The 16,115-nt window shown below is 50.9% G+C and overlaps 1 protein-coding gene across 1 annotated transcript in view; it reads left to right on the top strand.

Moving 5' to 3' along the window:
• LOC125724925 (kin of IRRE-like protein 3) overlaps nucleotides 1–16,115 on the top strand; it is a 131,817-nt gene that overhangs the window by 106,566 nt on the left and 9,136 nt on the right. The window contains 7 exon segments of the mRNA XM_049001402.1: nucleotides 3,112–3,217; nucleotides 9,760–9,847; nucleotides 9,849–9,909; nucleotides 10,029–10,156; nucleotides 11,207–11,334; nucleotides 14,095–14,194; nucleotides 14,608–14,806. Of these exon segments, the coding sequence (XP_048857359.1) occupies nucleotides 3,112–3,217; nucleotides 9,760–9,847; nucleotides 9,849–9,909; nucleotides 10,029–10,156; nucleotides 11,207–11,334; nucleotides 14,095–14,194; nucleotides 14,608–14,806 (810 nt within the window).

Here is a 16,115-nt window from a genome sequence, read left to right as displayed (position 1 = left end):
ATGGCTGTGCTTTTCTCTTTGTCAAGCCCAAACAAGAGTTTCAGGCAACAAGGCAGAGTTTTTAAAGTACATTTAAAGCTAAATAAAGGTGACAAAGACAACGGAAACAAATAATGTTTTTATTATTTGAGGAGAAAAACAGTACAAATAGGTTGCTGGTTCAACTCCCAGGGTAATTGCTGCTGTTCGAATTCTATTCCGGACCTCTAACCTGAACTACATTAGACAATAAAAGAGTTCTACCAAGGCGAATGGAGGGAGTTTATAAAAAGCAGGCAAATATGAAACTTAATGAACTCATAACCAGAATGGGTATGGGGTCGAATCCCAGGGGAGCAGGCAGCTACTCAGTGAGTGGGCAGACAAGCTATCTCGTGGGGGGGGGGGGCCTGAATTCAGACCTCCTTCTTGGCAAGATCTGACCATCAGGAAAGAGGATTATGAGGTCTTGCTAATTTGGACCTGCGCACATGTGAGACGAGAGCTTCAGCAACATCCCATGGAAGTTTCGACTTGCAGGCCTCAGTCTCCTGTAAACGTTTCATGTCAGACCCCCATGCAGGTGCTGATGAGCTCTAGATGCAGAGGTCCAATTTCAGCAGCATTCCCCGGAGATGATGCCTGGTTCTGTCCCTGACTTGTATGATTGTCTGAGATGTGGTCCACATGTTTGTGGGTGTCTCACCTGTTTGGGAACCATTCGCAGCTTCTCTCCCACCTGCGTCGTCCGTCGCGGGATCTCGGACTGATCCCCCTCGAATCGGAGCCCTCTGCTCTCGGAGAGGCTCCTCCCCTTTATGAGTATCCACCTGCCTGCTTCTCCAAGGGGATAAACTCCCTAATCAGCAGCGGAGATGGTTCCTCGCCTGTTTCCGCCGGGGTGGGGGGTGGGGGTACACCACGATTGACAACAGGGACTCCTGGAGGAGTCGGGAAATTCGCAAAGTTGAATATGAATTGGGGTTTTGAACAACATCCTCCGAAAACGTTCTGCCCCATCATCCCTCTGTCCGTCCGTCTGGGACGTGCTCTCCTGTTTCCTCCTGCCTCTCTTCACCCACCTGGACAGACTGGCAGGCGAGGGGATCGACCTTGCCAGTCATCAGCTGGGGCGGGGGTGGGGGGCCAGGGTGCAGAGGCGTCCGGCACGCCGGCTGAGCCCGGGCGGTCACCTGCCTGGAGCCTGCCGCGAGCTATCCGCCCCCACGCCCCATCTGAAATGCAGGCACGGGGACCGCAATTACCCAGAGCCACATGCTACATGCGGCCGACTCCCCAGCCCCTGTCAGGGAGAATATCTTGTAGAGTTTCATGGTGGATTCACCGGTGACCTCTGTGCTGAATGTATCACGCACAAGGGGCAGCAGCATGTGTGACACAAATACATAATCACAAACTTACAGTGGGCTGGGACAGACAGAAGAAATCAAACTCAGAACTCCATCCGCAGAGCACTGACGTGGCCCAGACCTCTTGCATTATCCATATTCACCATTTGGGGCCTCATTTGGCTGATTATGAAATAACGGAGGAGGCGCCTGCCTAGTTAAATAGACCGACATCCCGAACCTCGCTGTTGTGATCCCAAGAAGACCGGAGAAGTAATGTTCTTATGCGAGAAGCTTCACCTGAATCGCTCCGGTAAAACAGCAGTAAGAAAAAAACACAGGAAGTCTCTTTCTGGACAAACACGTCAGCTAACAGCTAAATATAAAGTCATTGCTGCTCTGTCCTTTGCCAGCCATGATGCTCCTCTGTGATGGGGGGGGCAGGGCATGTTTCCTGGGGCCTATCAGCACAGAAATTTCGGAAAGTTCCGCTTTCCATAGAGGCAGGCTGCCCAGACAGTCGTGCGGCGAATGCCCCCCCCCGTACACCCTCGCCACACAGCATCGCCTGGACTCCTCTAGATCACGTCCACGTCTGACTGCCTCCACGTCGAATCAGGCAGAATTTCAGGGCCGCGAGCTTCATCCGCCTCACGGCTCAGCTCTCGGTTCGGTGGTTTCGCAGCTGGAATCGCATGGGACAGCGTTGGGGCATTTTTGCTCCATCTCGCTGTCCTTTAAGCATCATTTATGCTTTATTATTTTTTTTTAATATTCATGACGGCAGTAGCAGCCACACAGAGCTGCTCTGGAGCAAATTGACCATTCCACCACTAATTCTGAAGCGTAACCCTGCCTCCGTTTCGGAATGTTAATGCTTCTCCGGACAGCAAAAGTGCTTCCGAGTAGAAAGCGTCTCCGCAATTATCAGGCGGACAATTGGCCAGATTTTCCAAATGAACGCAATTTCAATGAATGGAGGGGGATGATTTTGCGGCGCGTCTGCGAGTGAGAGGTTGCGATCCCACCGACTTTCTGAGGCTCCGGATTCAAAGCCCCCCACCCTAATGAGGAGTCTGATGCCACAGAGAGGGGCGGGCGTGCATGCGTGAGGTGAGTTACGGCCACGGTATTAAGTGCTCTTTGAAGTAGACAAGCGGAAGGCGGACGGCATCCCTTTTGTGACTCGGGAAGCGAGGCATTTGTTGATCCCCCTCTCCCCCACCTAGACGATGGTCCCCTTCCCCCAGGGCCGCCCACTTTTGTCAGCACTGGGATTTATTGAAATGTGACTCACTTGGTTTTAATGAGCTGCACTCTGAACCAGTGAGGGAGGCTTGAAAGCGTTTTCGGCGCGTGGTGTTTATGCCCATTAGGGGGCGCTCACTCGCTCACTCACTGTCCCGCGGATACTGACGTCGCCCATCTGTTCAATCAGCCAGACGGACGCATGCGGAATCTCAACAAATACACCCAGTTACATGCAGTTTGTTGCATCTTTTACGCAGAACGAAAACCGCTAGCGAGCAAACCACTGCTAACGAATAGCTGTTCCAGTGCTAAACGGGAACAAACAAAACCAAACAGAAAGGAATATCATTATAAGCGCTTCATCACGATGACGTTTTTCGTTTTATCCGTCCTTTTTAAACTTCAAATGGAAAACTGGCCCTCCTGTTTTGCTGTAAAGCCTGCTAATATTCTGTAAGCCCTCTGTTGCCATTGGTTACGATAAATGTGAGAGATGCCTGCTGACAGCTGATTGGTGTTTTGTGTCATGCAGATCCGCCCCTGGTCAATCTGTCCGTGGAGCCCCAGCCAATCATGGAGGGGAACATGGTCAAATTCCACTGCTCCGCCAAGGCTAATCCCCCTGTCACCCAGTACAGGTGAGATCTCTCCTTCACACGTGCTTCTCTCCTCTCTCCTCTCAACACGGGCGGACGGACACACAAGCGCTGACACACGCGTGCACTAAATACGCGATTTCTGAATCTCACACACGCTTCACCTCCCACACTCATCTGCTCTGTGAAAACAAGGACAGCTTGTCAAATTTAACGCCTTCACCAAGTCTTTAGTAAGGTTCCTCCACGTGGTTCTGCCACTGGTGCACACCGATGGCGGGAACATTGATGATGTCACCATAACTGCAATGACCACCTCAGACTCTTAGATAAGTGTTTCTCGATCTGGTCCTGGGGGGACCAGATCCACGTGTTAGCTCCCTCCCAGCTGGGGGGGGGGTCCTCGAGGACAGGGGGTTGTTTTATATGACAAGGGATAGCAAGGGATACTCTGATCCATGTCCATCAACGACACTCGTTTAGCGATTTGCTTGTGCGTGCAAGTGCAAGTCTCCTCAGCACTTCCTGTCAGAGGATGGTCTTGCTCAAACTGGCAATCGCCAACTGATGCCCCCCCCCCCCCCATCAGGCAGTGCCACCATTGCCTGTAATTAAATCTCAATCACGCCCCAACACTCACGGCGTCTGGCACGCTGTCCCCATCCCCTTTCATTTCGCTGTGCCGCGGGGTGCCCCGGGAAGCCGCCTCTGTTCCGCTTGACAGGCACAGAACGGCGCGGTTTGTTCTGCCAGGGGCGATCCCCCCCCCCCCCCCCCCCACCACCACCGACACAGACGTCCATCACGACAGGGACAGAATGATGCGTATTAGCGAACGAATTGGATTACGGGACCGTTTACTATGAATGGCAGGTGTTTCCCTGCAGAGGTCAGATTCACCTGTTGCGGCTGTCAGTGGATCAGGGTGCAGAAGTGTACTGGAACACTAGAGGGCGGCGTGAGGCGGCTTCCTGTGCAGACAGGAAGTTGCACATTAGAAGATGAAGCCTCACCGTGAAGTATATGAGTCATGGCCGGCTGCAAGTGCTACTCCAACATTCCACTGATACATGAGCAAAAGAGAATCAAACAGATACATTTGAATCAGTTTTCTCAATAAAATAAAACTGTCGCATATACAAAAACCATATAATGATAATCATGTAACAATATTACTTCAATACTATTTCAATCCTTATGTAAATGTATTTGATGTTTCCGGAATAGATAATGCCAAAACATTATACCACTGAGAATGTTATAACTAAATTAATATCTAGAATGCTTCAGATTTTAAAAGTGGTTAATGAATATCTAGGCAGGACTTTGACAACAAATCATAGATAACAGTTGATATCAATAAAAAAAATTTACTTGCATTTTTCTTGTGTAAGATTTTAACTATAAGCAATAAAAGTACAATTGAAATAATAAACGTTTACTTTAAAATAGATTGATAGAGCAGCGGAAAAAATTAGGAGACCGCTCTATATTTTTAAACAAATCTGCATTTTTAAATCCTGGTTTAATTGTGGTTCTGCTGGCAGAAGGTTGTACTGTGAGTCAGGCTGCTTCCAGACTCCAAATTTAATAAGACAGCAGTACACAAGGACAGGGTGAAGCAGGAGATACTGGGAACGACCAGAAACCAGCCAAGTAAAGGGCGGAAACGACTTTCTAATGTCAGAGATGAATGTCAACTTATCCGACAGTTTCTCATCAATTGTAGGATGACATCAAGTGACCTTCAAAAGGAATGGGAAACATTAAGTGCAGGTGTGAGGTGCACTGCTGGGACAGTTCATGGATGGGGGGCCAGCCCATCGCAGGGCACACTCACACACCATTCACTCACACATGCACACCTACGAGCAATTTAGGAAGTCCAATTAGCCTCACCATGTTTTTGGACTGTGGGGGGAAACCGGAGTACCCGGAGGAAACCCCACGACGACATGGGGAGAACATGCAAACTCCACACACATGTGACCCAGGCGGAGCCTCGAATCCGGGCCGCAGAGGTGTGAGGCGACAGTGCTAACCACTGCACCATCATGCCGCCCCATATATATATCCACATAGCTTTTAGAAGGACTCATTAAGGATTTTTTTTTGGGGGTGGGAGGTTGGTGTTTGAACAAACCCTCATCACCTTCCCTGTAATGGCTCCATCTTCCGCTTTTAATCCGCCACCTGGAACTCGTCTTTTTCGGGCAAAATAAACCACGGGGCGAGGTGGTGACGCCCGCCTTCGCGAGGGAGCCATCACCACGTGCCCCCCCCCCCCCGCGCCCCCGCACCTGGGCGATTCCGGAGCAGGCCGCAGCTGTGCCATATTACTATGCAAAGGCCTAAATGAAGACTTCAGGCAGAGGAACGACAGGCTGACTAGCGCCGGGAACGTGCAGACGGGGCTGCTATGCGCTCAGACGTTTGCTTAATTTCCCTTTTATCTGCCGGAGATAAAATTCATTTAGAGAAACACTTACTGACGCCGCCGCTAAGCATATCCGCCGGGGGATGGCAGAGGAAACGCACCTGTGATCTGAATGTCTGCCCCTTGGCCTTGGCCTGCTTCTGTTCTCTGCTTTAAACCTTTCTGGGAAGTCACTTTTATTTCCTTCGCCTGGATCCAGATTCCCATCACACTGAGTGCCGCGTGCGAGCTGACTCTTTACCTCCCGGTTAGAGAGGGACGCCGCATTTCCACGACCTCACGAACTCCATCTCCGCACGAGAATGGCTTATCATGGCAATCCGATCAGAATCTATCATATTTTTATTAAATTTGCCGGAACTGTAATGACCTGATTATCTGATTATTATTTCTTTTCTCGTTGCACTCTTTGGCTTTTCCTTTCTCCGAATAAATACTTCATAAAGGGACCCTTTTCTGAGTTGTTCATAAATAATAAATTGGACTTTGCGAGAAGTCATATGAATTATTTACAAAATAACTAGGACAAGAGAAAGCGGGGCCCCTGACAGCCAGTTGGGGGCCCAGGAGCTGGCATGACATCACCGCAGTCGTGCCCTGGGGCGTCAGAGTGGGAAAGACGGGTACAGAACGCGGTGACAAGTGGAGGATGTGGCATTCGGTGACCTCGGCGACGCGCCTGTCATTCGGGCTGTAAATTTAATCGTGATGTTCATTGTGTGAGCAGCGGACTTCAATCTGCATTGTACAGCCGCCCATAAATATACAGTTCCGCTGGGGGGGGAGGGGGGGGGCATGCGGCACACTCTCATCGTAATTAAAGAGCAGGAACGGGTGTCAGTGCGCACTCCTCTTACTTGGGACAACCTTAATGGTTAATCGCTAATAATTAAGAGCCTACAAGGGAGCCGTAAAGATCACTGGTTTTTAATTAGCAGAGTGCAATTTATTACAATGATTAGCTTCTTGGTTTGCTGAAAGAAATATCATTTGTTTGTTAACAGAGGCTAAAAAGAACAGGCGGCGAGAGCCGGGGTGTAGCGTCCAAGCTAGCGTTAGCGTTAGCGGCGCTACGTAAAAACACGGTACACGTGGGATGCTGTCAAACTGGTTACGATGAAATGAGGGATGTAGGCATCCATCTTCAGTGACTGTGTGGGTCCTAGAATGCCAAGAGACACTCTGAATGCCAGCCCATCACAGGGAACTCGCACACTAGGGTGGTACAATCACCTGATAGCCTGGGTGTCTGCAGGAGTATTTTGGAGCCAGCGTGCCCCAAGGCCTGAGAGAGCCCCCTGCACTGATGTTTCAATGCTCCCCACATCAGGCCCAGCATGTAATTAGTTTACTCCAACGTCAGTTCCGATGGAGATGTCGCTCCTCAGTGTCGTGGCAATTTCCCTACTGTCTGAGGACCGGCATCAGTAATTAACAGCCGATTGTGCAATATCAGTGGCGTCGCCGATGTGCTTCGTTACCTTGTGAAACAGAGCGAGTAACTCTCCTGTCTCCAGGCATGCAAGGTGCCGCTTTGTACCGGGAACATCAGCTTAGAGGGCTGAAGGTATCTTCTCGAAATCGCACCCGACGCGTGTCACACTTTTTCTGGTTCCCACCTGGAATCCCAGCCTCTATCAAGCTCTGGGACAGGAAAGACATCCAGCCCAAGGTAGCACAGACCCCAAACCCAAAACAGCTTTATTAATGAGATTAACAGGAAGCAAAAGGGAGGTGACTAAGCGAAGGTGGAACTCACCCAGCCCCAGGCTGCTGCCCTTACTCCATCTCAGAGAAGCTTCCAAACCCTTAAGGGAGGTGGACAGCCTGAACAGTTACAATGAGGCGGTCCGTGTAGCTGAGCAGGAAGCACATGACCAACTCAGCTGTCCTGCACGTGACATACAGGGAAAAGCCAAGCGGCAAAGTAATGAAGTGCTGCTTCGTTGCCACCTTCAGAGCATGCGGGTATATCGCTAGCACCCAAAGCAGTGCTTGCTTTGGAGTAAAAACCCATTACTATACATTTGTGTTAATTACCTTTCCAGGGATCAGTTAGCATTTTGTTTGTTATTGCTGGAGTTCATTTCGCTGAATTGTCCCAGTGTGCTGATTGCACCACAAAGCACCTTCCCTGTCCTGCCATTTACGCGTATTAGTGACAAACGGCCTTCATTTCGAAGTGGGCATTTTTCTTCGGAGATGCAATCCGTCTATCTGCCCCTGAAACAGTATTAGGGATTATTATCCACGGCTGCTGTGAGTGAGAAGTTCCGAGTGCGAATCCCGGAACCTGAGGCTTGCTCTCAACCGCGTCTTGCATCACTCACCTACGGCAATGTCACTGGATCTGAGGTTCCATCCTGAAGGCTGCACTGAATGTTGACTTGAAACCAGAGGGTCTCCTAGGCTCGAGGTTCAGGAGGTACATTGCCAAGGGGCAGGGAAGAACCTAATGGTCATGGAACTAGGGATGTGCCCAGAAGGAAGGAGACTGGAGCCATATCCTTGAAGGGTTTAGTCAGAGCTGCCATGACCGATTTGCGGCTGTCAAGGCTTGTGTTAAATCTTGCATTGTGTGAGGCAATCCTGTTCCAGGCCCAAGCTCAGTAAATAAATGCTAATGATACTGATTAAAATGACTGTTAAGTACACAGTTGGGGGGGGTAAATGAGATATTTGGAGAAGATTCCCGTAAATATTAGACTCTTGGATGAGGACCAGGTACTGAGAGGAGCTTTTTCGAAGATGGTCTTTCTGTCATGGTAGTTGGATGTGCAGCAGTAGCTTGGCACCTACCCAGAGTCACGTCCTACAGGTTGCCCTTCAAAGGTCGCATCTACAGGAACAGCAGGGCCCTGGACCAGCAGCGATGAGCCACGTGAATGACTGAGCGGAGAGGAAGTAGACGGGATTCTCCCAGACAAGATTCAGCAGCATCAAGTGGTCCGTGGGTCCCTGAAGCAGGAGACTCTGCCTTGAAAACCTTTGCCGGACCAACTTGCTTTGTTGCCAAAGTTCAGAATTTCCAAAAAAGTAGAAAAGAGACAGTAGAAATTCTCGAAAACAGTGTTTCCCTGCCCAGTCCGTGGGGACCTATAGACGGTCTGTATTGTTTCTTCCTCCAAGCTCCCTGTTAGTAAGTACCAGGAGCTGGGAGGGAGCAAAAATATGGACTGTCTGGCAGGGAGGGAGCAAAAATGTGGGCTGTCTGGGGGTCCCTGAGGATCGAATTGGGAAATAGTGTTGTAAGACATTAAATAAGTGTAGTTAAATAGTACTGTAAGTGCATGCATCAGCCCAAATTAAAATGATTAAGATGACTCTTTGGCCTCCCTTAACGCAAACACAGACCCACACCATGGTGTTCAGCAGCCCACCTCACAGAAGCACACCTGTTCCGCGTTTATGTCGGCAAAGGACCATCTCAGAGGGCTGGTTGCAGAGAACTGCGGACCGGGTTGATTTTCCACGAAAGTAAAACACCCGTCACGTTGGCAAAATTGTAACAAATTGCCTGCAGAGCGCAGGTTAACGCAGCCGTGTCAAGAGTGCATATTAAGTATATTTCCCAGCCGTGGGCCGATACTAATGATTATAGAGCAAACAGGGCTTCAGCAGACGTCTCCCTACACTACACCTTCACTCGCATCTAATCTCCCAGTGTGAACCGGACATATCGCGGTTGGGTGCTCTTTGTGTACTCAAAATAGCCCTTTTTTCCCCACTCACTGGGTACTCGCAGGGAATCCGTCTTCGTTGAGTTGATGACGAAGTCACGCGTCCTGAAGGGTCTGAAGGTTGTGCGGTGAATGATTAACATATAAGACACAGCCGAGCGCCTGCCGATCGAAAAGGGGAGCAGCCGCTGATGGGACAGTAGCCAAGTGGTCATGTGATGACCTCAATATCCTCCCTGGGGTAGTCCCACTTCCTTAATGTCCGGAATCGGAAATCCGTAAAACCCAAGTGCTGTCTTTGTGCAATCTGGGCGATGCCTATGTGATTCACTGCAAAGGGGTGGCCTTCAATCGCTGGAGATGTCATGCATGACCCCACTACCTGATAAGGTCTTTCAGCATTCTTGATCTTTTTTTTTTATTTTCCACTCCGTAACCCCCCCCCCTCCCCTCCCCTCCCCTCGCAGGTGGGCGAAAGGTGGCAGCATCATCAAGGAGGTGTCCGGCGACTCCTACGAGGTCGTGGTGGACCATTCCTTCTTCACGGAGCCGGTTGTCCTGCGAGGTCACCAACACGCTGGGCAGCACGAATGTCAGCCGGAACGTAGACGTTTACTGTGAGTTGCTGACCGTGACCGTCGCTGGTTCGGGGGGGGGGGGGGGGGGGGGGGTGGGTTTTCTGAGTTCCTTACATGAGAAGCATAACTTGACCTGAGCTGTCACATGTCCCTGAAAGTTGGACCCCAGATAGCAGCAGAGCCACAGTCCCTGCAAGTGGACCAGGGTTCGGATGCGGTGTTCAACTGCGCGTGGACCGGCAACCCCTCCCTCACCATCGTCTGGACGAAACGCGGCACTGGAGTGGTATGTACCTCAGCCCTCATCAGCAGGGGGCGATGTGCGTCACCCTTCTTGAACCCTCCCACTCAGGGCCACGAACCAATCAGAAATGTATGACTGACCCTTAGGAACAGAAAAGCAAATATGGTGATTTCTGCAGATGGGTGAACGATTTATCAGGAAGCATTACATTAGTGCTAAGTGTTAACTACTGTCTTAAGAAAACAAAGCATTTAAACGTGAGTTAAAGTCTTTTCATGGGATGATTGCTTTTGTTTTTCCTTGAGTCAACTGTGGGTGACATCAATTCAATTGTGTGAAATCTTAGATTCACTGAGGGTTTGCCTCTCCCTCTCCATGCCCAGTGTGTATGCATGCGTCTGTATGTTTTTAAACAGTGTGTCTATGCTGATGTAAGGAACCCAGACAGCAAAGCTGATCATTTATGTTACATGTGTAATTATGGTATGATTTGCATACATTTGCATATACTGTATCAAGGCCATACACCAGTGGGGGGGGGGCGTTTGCTCTTAGTGCCAGATTTACAGAACGAATTAGCATGTATTACATTCCATTATTGTATTATTGCATTAGTATTCACCATGTCGCTTTCTGGTCACTTCTGTTGCGTCATCCTACACTGGGGATGTGGGTTTGAATGCTTTTGTGGCATGTTGGCGTGTGTGTGTGTGTGTGTGTGTGTGTGTGTGTGTGTGTGTGTGTGTGTGTGTGTGTGTTAATGCTTCTGAGTGATAGTTTACTTTTAGTTTAGTTTTTTTTTTTTTTAAGAATGAATGTCTCCAGTAAACTGAAACTGAAATAGATGCATTTCTTATCAGCAGGAGTGAGGGATCGCATGTAATGCAACGGTGCATGATATCTGTGCATGATGCGTCTGTCAAATAAGAAAGGGGGGGGGTCTCCTCTGTAGGGGGGCTTGTTTCACTGTGTGGCCGGACCGCAGAGCCGCACCGGGGGAAGACTGACGCGGTACAGGGGGTGGGCGATGCCTGACGCTGAAAGACAAGTGACATTTGTTACTCTCCCTGTTGTTATCGACTCGTGGCGCAGGTGCTGAGTAACGGCAACATGCTGACCCTGCGGGCCGTGCGGCAGGAGGACGCAGGGAAGTATGTGTGCCGTGCTGTGGTGCCCCGGGTGGGCATGGGCGAGAAGGAGGTCTCTCTCACCGTCAACGGTAAGTCACCTCCCTGAAGGTTACGCTTGGCTCTTGGCCTGGGAGGGAGGGTGATTTTGGGGGTTTTTTCACTTGCTGTGGGACGTCGTCATGGAGCGGAGGCCTTCCAGAGTTTTCCTACGCGTTTAGTCTATCGACTTATTAAATGCTCAACGTGACAAATATAGGTTACATGGTCCCTGGAAACCGGGTCCGATTAGTTGGACAGAGTGTAACATGGCAGGCCGCAGCCCCCTGAGAGCAGGCCCGAGAGACGCCGGCCTGCTGGAGCCCAATCGGCAGGGGAGGCAGACTTCACTCGTCATGGTGGCGAGTGAGCAACTCAATCCGGGTGCCGTTGAGCAGCCAAGTTTTTTTCACTTTCTGTGCTTCCCAAACACCCCCCAACCAGAGGAGAGCTCTTGTGGGGGGAGGGGGGTGCAGGGGGAGTTGAGGGAGACAAGAGCAACAACAAAAATGCGGTTTATCTTCTTCGGATGGACTTGCATATTAGGCACAGGAAATGCGTTTTAGCGCTGATTAAATCAGGAGGAAACGCGGCAGGCTGCAGGCAGTCTGCAACTTGACTAATGAAGGGGGGGGGGGGTGGAGGTGGGGATGGGGGGGGGCGACTTTCAGACAGATTACTTCATTATGACGGCTTGATATGCAGGTGGCGTACGTCCGTGCTGCCACGCCGCTCAGCCGGGGGAAATTTACGCGTCTTTAAAAGCTTCCTGCATTCATTGGCCTCGAACCCGGGTGAGGGGAGGGCCCCATCGATGTAAATTGCCGCCCTGCTATTTAAATAGATATCCTTAATACGTGTCACTAAACCCACTTAAATCATGCGGTGTGTGGGCGTTTTGATCGCAGGCATGCGGCGAGAGTCTTCGGGTAGGCCACCCCCCATTAAAAAAACCCATCCCGTCAAGCCTCCCAGAACTCCCACGTGGCCACTTGACCCCCACCTACGCATTTTTGCGTCTCCCGTAAGGCACCTTTCACATGGAAATGGGGGGGGTGAAGTGGCCACTTACCGCGTCAGCGCTGCCTGTCAAGCTCGCGGCGCGGGGCTGCGTGTAACGTCTGCTGGCGGGACAAACACGGCTCGTACACGTTACCAACGCGGTGTGGCTTCGCGCCGCCGCTCAGCGCTGTAATTAAAACACACGTCGTGCTTCTTTCTTCACTGCCAGCTACACAAACAGCAGCATAAATCAGGCCCCGCTTATAAACGCCGGCCGTGTTCTACATCTGAACCGGCGGCGGCTTCCCGGCACAGAGAAGCCCCTTCCTCCCTCAGCGCTGCAGTAAATGGCTCGGATAATGCGCAGTCTTTGTGCTGATGTGTTTTTTTCCCACAATCCTCTGGGGTTTATTAAAAGCCATACTCCCGGTAGGTTTTGTAGATTGTGGATTTTCAGGCCCGGCTTTGATCGCCCTCCGCTCGCCCGGGTCCTAACGGCCCGGCTCGTTTACCACATTTAAATCACGCCTCGGAATAAACACCCCTCAGCCCCGGCAAACACACGCGGCTCTCAATTAGCATGGCACATGCATCTTTGTGAAGTTATTCTTCTTTGTGCAGTGGGGGGGCTGTTGCAGGCGGGAACGCTTTACAGCCACATGTAAGACCGTATGCCAATGCGAGTCACCCTGGATGAAAAGACAGACCGTCGTTACAGGATTCGCGTAATATCGCGGCTGCCATGGCAACCCAGCATACAGATAATGACATCATCTTCTGTATGGGAGGATCAGATGGGGGGGCATATGTATGTTTCTTTTCTCCGGGATAGATAAGCATCCTATGATAAATTCCCACCCACCTCCCTCATGGCTTTTGATATGAGAACAACAGGCTATATCTCCTGGATTTCCGAATCTGACCTCACCCACTCCCAGCAACCCCTCCCAGCCAGAGGCAAATGCTGTCAGATGAAGCCATCTAATTACACTCCCCGTTCAGAGATCTGATCTGCAGCCAAGGCTGTTTGGCAGCCTGAGAGGAATTGATCTGGATGTATTTACCGCAGAAAACTCCAGTAATATTATTACAACCACCCCCCCATCAAGCACCCCCCCCCCTCGTCCTGGGCTGAGCACCCTCCCCCCCCCCCCCCCAATTAGGCCTGAGTAATCAGCGACAGGTTTGGGAAGTTTGTGACTTGGAGAGACGCTCACTGGCCGCCGCCGTGATGGGCATGGAAGCCCCCCGCCCCCCTCATGTCAGAGCGACAGAAACTGTCAGGATTTCATTAAAATGCAAATGAGGTATAATTGGAGGCAGGTAATAAACGCTAATTATAGATGGTTAGGAAGGCAGGCATCAGATAGCACCCCCCCCGCCGTCTCGGCTCAGCATCGGACCCCCATCAGACCCAGATGACTTCCTGTTGATGCTCCATCCGGCAGATCGCAGACTTCCAGGACGTTACCTTGGCCGTTGCCCCCCCCCCCCCGCCCAGCTCTAAGAACTCGAACTCATTCTCTGATGCAATCATAAGGTTACCCACCGCCCCCCCGCCCTTGCCTCTGCTTGGGACAGCACAAAATTCCATCACACTACTCAAAACGCCACGCGATTTAAGACGTATGGATTATTTCTGGAATTTTCCATCGAATACTTCCAGGCCACGGTTAACCGTGGCTAACGGATTCCGCGGAAAGCAAAACCGCAGATGGGGGGGGGGATGACTGTAAGTTATAACCACACATATACAGATTTATGAGGCACACTGCCCGCCCCTCCTCACGCTTACCTCCACCCTCTCCAGGCCCCCCCCACCATCTCCAGTACACAGACGCAACAAGCCCTGCAGGGGGAGAAGGGCCAGATCAAGTGCTTCATCCGCAGCACGCCTCCTCCAGACCGCATCGTGAGTAGCCCCGCCCACTCTGCTCCCTCCATGGGCATGACTGCTGATGAGCACTGTGATTGGTTAACAGTAGGTCTCTGCACTGTGCTGCTATTTATTACAGCGTTCCCAAGACATGTGAGACAAGTTTTAAGCGTGTCAGTTATACATTAAAAATGCATTCTTCAGTACTGATTGTTTATAAATTATTTTTCTTTTTTGTCTTGTTTCTTGGTTGTCGACGGAGCCGTTTTGATTCGATGTACTTTTCTGGGGGGTAGTCAGAGAGATGGAATTCTTCAGGTTGATGTTAATCAATAGAAGTTGTTGTATTTATAGGTGACTTTTGCTGTACCGCCGACCGTGGTAAAATTGATGGTTGCATCTCCGTGAATGAGTGTAACATCCAGGCAGACAGTAGTTCTTTGTGGCAGGCGTGGTCCTGGAAGGAGACAGTACTGGAGTCGGGCACATGGGGGCGCTACACGGTGGAGACGGTCAGCACAGAGGAGGGCGTCATCTCCACCCTCACCATGAACAACATCGTGCCTGCTGATTTCCAGACCATCTACAACTGCACGGCCTGGAATAGCTTTGGGTCCGACACGGAGATCATCCGTCTCAGGGAACAAGGTGGGAGGCAAGGTTCGCCAGCCTTCCTCGTCTCTCCTCGACCGCCCGCCTCTTCGCCCGACCCACCCGTGCAGCCTGGGGGGGTAGTGCAAACACAGGTGTCCTTTAGTGAAGCATCACTCTGCAGCAGGTTGGCTCTGTCATGCCCTGCACAGCAAAAATGGAACCTTTTCATCTGGCTCTCGCCAGTTCTATGTGACATCCACATGACCACTATTCCATTCACACGCTGCGTTCCGTGCATTACTGTTCTGTCCACAATGCCGGTGTTCCATCCCTACCCTCCGTGTTCCATCCCTACCCTCCGTGTTCCATCCACACCCTCCGTGTTCCGTCCCTACCCTCCGTGTTCCATGTCTACCCTCCGTGTTCCATCCCTACCCTCCGTGTTCCATCCACATCTTCCGTGTTCCATCCACAACCTCCGTGTTCCATGTCTACCCTCTGTGTTCCATGTCTACCCTCTGTGTTCCATCCACACCCTCCGTGTTCCATTCCTACACTCCGTGTTCCATCTCTACCCTCCGTGTTCCATCCACAACCTCCATGTTTCATCCACAACCTCCGTGTTCCATGTCTACCCTCTGTGTTCCATGTCTACCCTCTGTGTTCCATCCACACCCTCCGTGTTCCATCCCTACCCTCCGAGTTCCATCCCTACCCTCCGGGTTCCATCCACACTCCCTCTTTGTTCCATCCCTACCCTCCGTGTTCCATCCACACTCTCTCAGTGTTCCATCCCTATTCACAGTGTTATATTCACATTTTCATCATTCCACCCACATGCTCTTCGTGTGCCATCCATATTCTCAGTGTTTCATCCACATTCTCAGGTTTCCATCCACACTGTATATTTTTCCGTATAAAAGGAAATGTGCAGTCTGCAGGTTTTATATGTGCTTATCTACGCAGTGACATTGACTGGGTCTTTCAGGTTAAATTCTTCTGCTGAATGGAAAATGACCCATTTAACAATTCATTCACACCTGAAAAAGCAGGTGAGTTATTTTCTTCTTCATGCTTTCCAAGGTGTGAATAATTTGCTGATGGGTCGTCTTCCAAGTCAGCCAGCAACTGCTGCCTGCCTACAAAGGTGTCCTGCCTCTTACATCCTCTGCAGCCTGTCTTGGATTAGTCAGCTGAGGACTTTGATACAATGGGCACAGACAGGCCTTGGGGATCTTCAGCATCTTCCTCCCAGCTCGGGAAACCAACCCCCCTCCCCCCATCAGGCTGATTGTACACGCTGACCCTGATTACCTGGATCTGCTTACCAGACCCCCGCCCCCCCCTCAGTGTTTCCGGTCAC

Source organism: Brienomyrus brachyistius, unplaced genomic scaffold (assembly GCF_023856365.1).
Source record: "Brienomyrus brachyistius isolate T26 unplaced genomic scaffold, BBRACH_0.4 scaffold58, whole genome shotgun sequence".
Taxonomy (NCBI): domain Eukaryota; kingdom Metazoa; phylum Chordata; class Actinopteri; order Osteoglossiformes; family Mormyridae; genus Brienomyrus; species Brienomyrus brachyistius.
The sequence above is the reverse complement of the archived record's forward strand: the minus strand, read 5'-3'. Positions and strand labels throughout refer to the sequence as shown.